Source organism: Berghia stephanieae, chromosome 12 (assembly GCF_034508935.2).
Source record: "Berghia stephanieae isolate SIO BIC M18660-M18661 chromosome 12, UCSD_Bste_1.3, whole genome shotgun sequence".
NCBI lineage: Eukaryota > Metazoa > Mollusca > Gastropoda > Nudibranchia > Aeolidiidae > Berghia > Berghia stephanieae.
This window is the reverse complement of record NC_088371.1, coordinates 6,231,812-6,234,311: the sequence shown is the minus strand read 5'-3', so window position 1 is coordinate 6,234,311 and position 2,500 is coordinate 6,231,812. Positions and strand designations below refer to the sequence as shown.

The 2,500-nt window shown below is 36.6% G+C and overlaps 1 protein-coding gene across 2 annotated transcripts in view; it reads left to right on the top strand.

Moving 5' to 3' along the window:
* Positions 1-2,500, top strand: part of LOC144958163 (ubiquitin-conjugating enzyme E2 Z-like) — a 20,527-nt gene that overhangs the window by 13,643 nt on the left and 4,384 nt on the right. For both annotated transcript variants that reach the window (XM_078889930.1, XM_078889929.1), the window contains exon 6: positions 738-850. In XM_078889930.1, coding sequence (XP_078746056.1) covers positions 738-850 — 113 coding nt within the window. The remainder of the gene's footprint in view (positions 1-737; positions 851-2,500) is intronic.

The following is a 2,500-nucleotide window of genomic DNA, read 5'->3' as shown; positions in this document are numbered from 1 at the left end:
ATATATAAGGATGGGGTTCCATTTAAGTCTTATCGGTAAAGATAAAATAGGCTTTTTTTTTTTCTGCCTGATAATTGAATCAGGATTGGGAATTCCAGTTCTGTTGTTATAAGGGTCTCAGCCTTAAAAATTTGGTAGTGAACTCACTTCAGTATTTCCCCTTTGAAGTGATTTAAAATTTAAGTTTTATTGCACACCATTAAATTTAGGCTGACAAGGGAAGCAAGCCGCATCCAGCTAGTCTATGTAAAGCTTTTTAACAGAACACTAACTTTCTTTCATTTAGTCCGGTTTACTTTAATATTTTTTTAACAACTTTATATGCAGTTAAAAGGGTGATATTTGACTTTGCAGAAACTGTATTGGGTTTGACAATTTTTAGTTTTGTAGAGAGATTTAAATAGTCAAATCAATCGACGTTATTGTCATCAATGAAAAAAGGGAGAGATCATCCACACATTTGATGGGCGTGTCACATGTACATAGACTTTTTCTTATGTGGTTTGTTATTTTTCTTTCTTTTTAAAAATGTAATTTGTTGGCATCAGTTTTTAAAATGTTTTTTTTACTTTTCTTTGTTTATTTACTGTATTTTAAAAAATTTAATTTAATTTAAAAATATTTTTTTTTGGAGTATAGGGTTTAACAGGTTATTTAATCTTTCTCTAAATCATTTAATTTTCTCAAATTGGGCTGCTAGCGATGCATAATGTGTTGTTTTTTATTTTAAAATTCAGGAGAGAACATCAGGTGATGCCAAGCATTACAATGACATCATTCAACACGAGGCCATCCGAGTTGCTGTCTGTGATATGATTGAAGGCAATTGTCGTATGCCTGACTCACTAAGGTGAGAGAAAATAAAATTAAATAATTAAATGTTTTGATTGGGTGAATAACAAACTGTCCAACAACCAAAACAACTCAATTAATGCCTTTTGAATAACTAGGATTAACAACTCACTCATTTGAGTGGGGTCTTTAGATCTCCTTTGGTTAGCTGGGAGATCACTTTTTTTCTGTGCCGTCTATCCCTCAACATCTGACCTCCATTTGGAGACAGCCGCCCAAGATTTGACTTCAAGTCACTGCTTCGTTGTTTGAAAACAATCCACAACAAACCTGACCCATGGGTGCCAGTTGTCCGGTTTCGCGATATCTCGGAAGTCAAATACCTCTGGTTTCAGTGTTTTGAGTAAAATAACCTAGTAGCATCGGTAAAAATTTGGTTGGTTTTAAAATCAAATTAATTTCCTCATTGTGTCAATATGTTTGCTGTGTAATCATTGAATAATGGTATAAAAACGGTGATGAAATAAGATTTAAGTTTAGGCCGCATTTTCAGTAGGAACATTTTCAGGTTTGGCAAAGTGTCAAGATTTTAGTTTCAGGTTTCAGCACTTCTTCCTGCTGGCACCCATGACATGACGGCAACCTAGACATCAGCGCTGCTGGTGGTGATGGCGATGACAAGACGTTGGAGATTATAATACGAAAGACGACAATGGAGATGATAAGGATGCGAGTATTGTCTACATCACAGAGAGAGAGTAGTAGTAGTAGTAGTGGTAGTAGTAGTAGTAGTCGTAATAGTAGTAGTAGTAGTAGTAGTAGTAGTAGTAGTAGTAGTAGTAGTAGTCGTAGTCGTTGTAGTCGTAGTAGTCGTAGTAGTCGTGTAGTAGTAGTAGTAGTAGTAGTAGTGGTGATGATGGGGTCTGGAGGAGGTGATGATGGTGGTAGCATTTGACACCAGGCTAAGGGAGGGATGGCCTAGGCCACAACGACTACGACAAAAGTCAGTGTTGACAGTCAGCAGGATGGATTGATGTGTCAGTGTCAGTGTCAGTGTCGATGTGTGACAGAAGGAGAGAGTTTAGCCGTGAAATTGATGCTCTCTGTCTTTGCTTTGGAATTGGGACTACTTTGTTTAATCCTGGCTGAGGCCGGAGTCCTTTGACAGAGAGGGAAACAGTCAGATGTATAGTATAGTTTTGGGAGATGGCATTTTGTCATTTGTAAGTCATCTCTCTGTCACACACTTTTTTATAGTTTTCGTTTTGAATATAGCATTGTGTACACATTTTAATGTATTCATCTCGATGTGATTTTTTTCTGTCCTTGTGTCTAGATGGGACTTGTTGGTGATAAAAAAAAACCCAGTTACATTGGTAGTTTGTGCTTGGAATCTACATCTGTTCCCAATTTGAACCATTCCTCATTTGTCTTCCTTTCTCTTGGGTGCTTTTAATTGCGATGCTAGAATGTGAGGCTACGTGGTCATGTGGTATGGCACTTGCTTACGGATCGGAATGTCCTGGGTTCTAATAGACATCATGTCTCATTCTACATGTTACTAGACCTGTAAATTCTCAGTCAATTTGTCAAATTCAAATATTTAAAAAAAGGAAAGAAAGAAAGAAATAAAAAAAAAAAAAAAAGAATTCACAAATCGTAGTCGAATGACCGTAAAGTAATTAGGAGTGTTCCACAGCGCTATGCA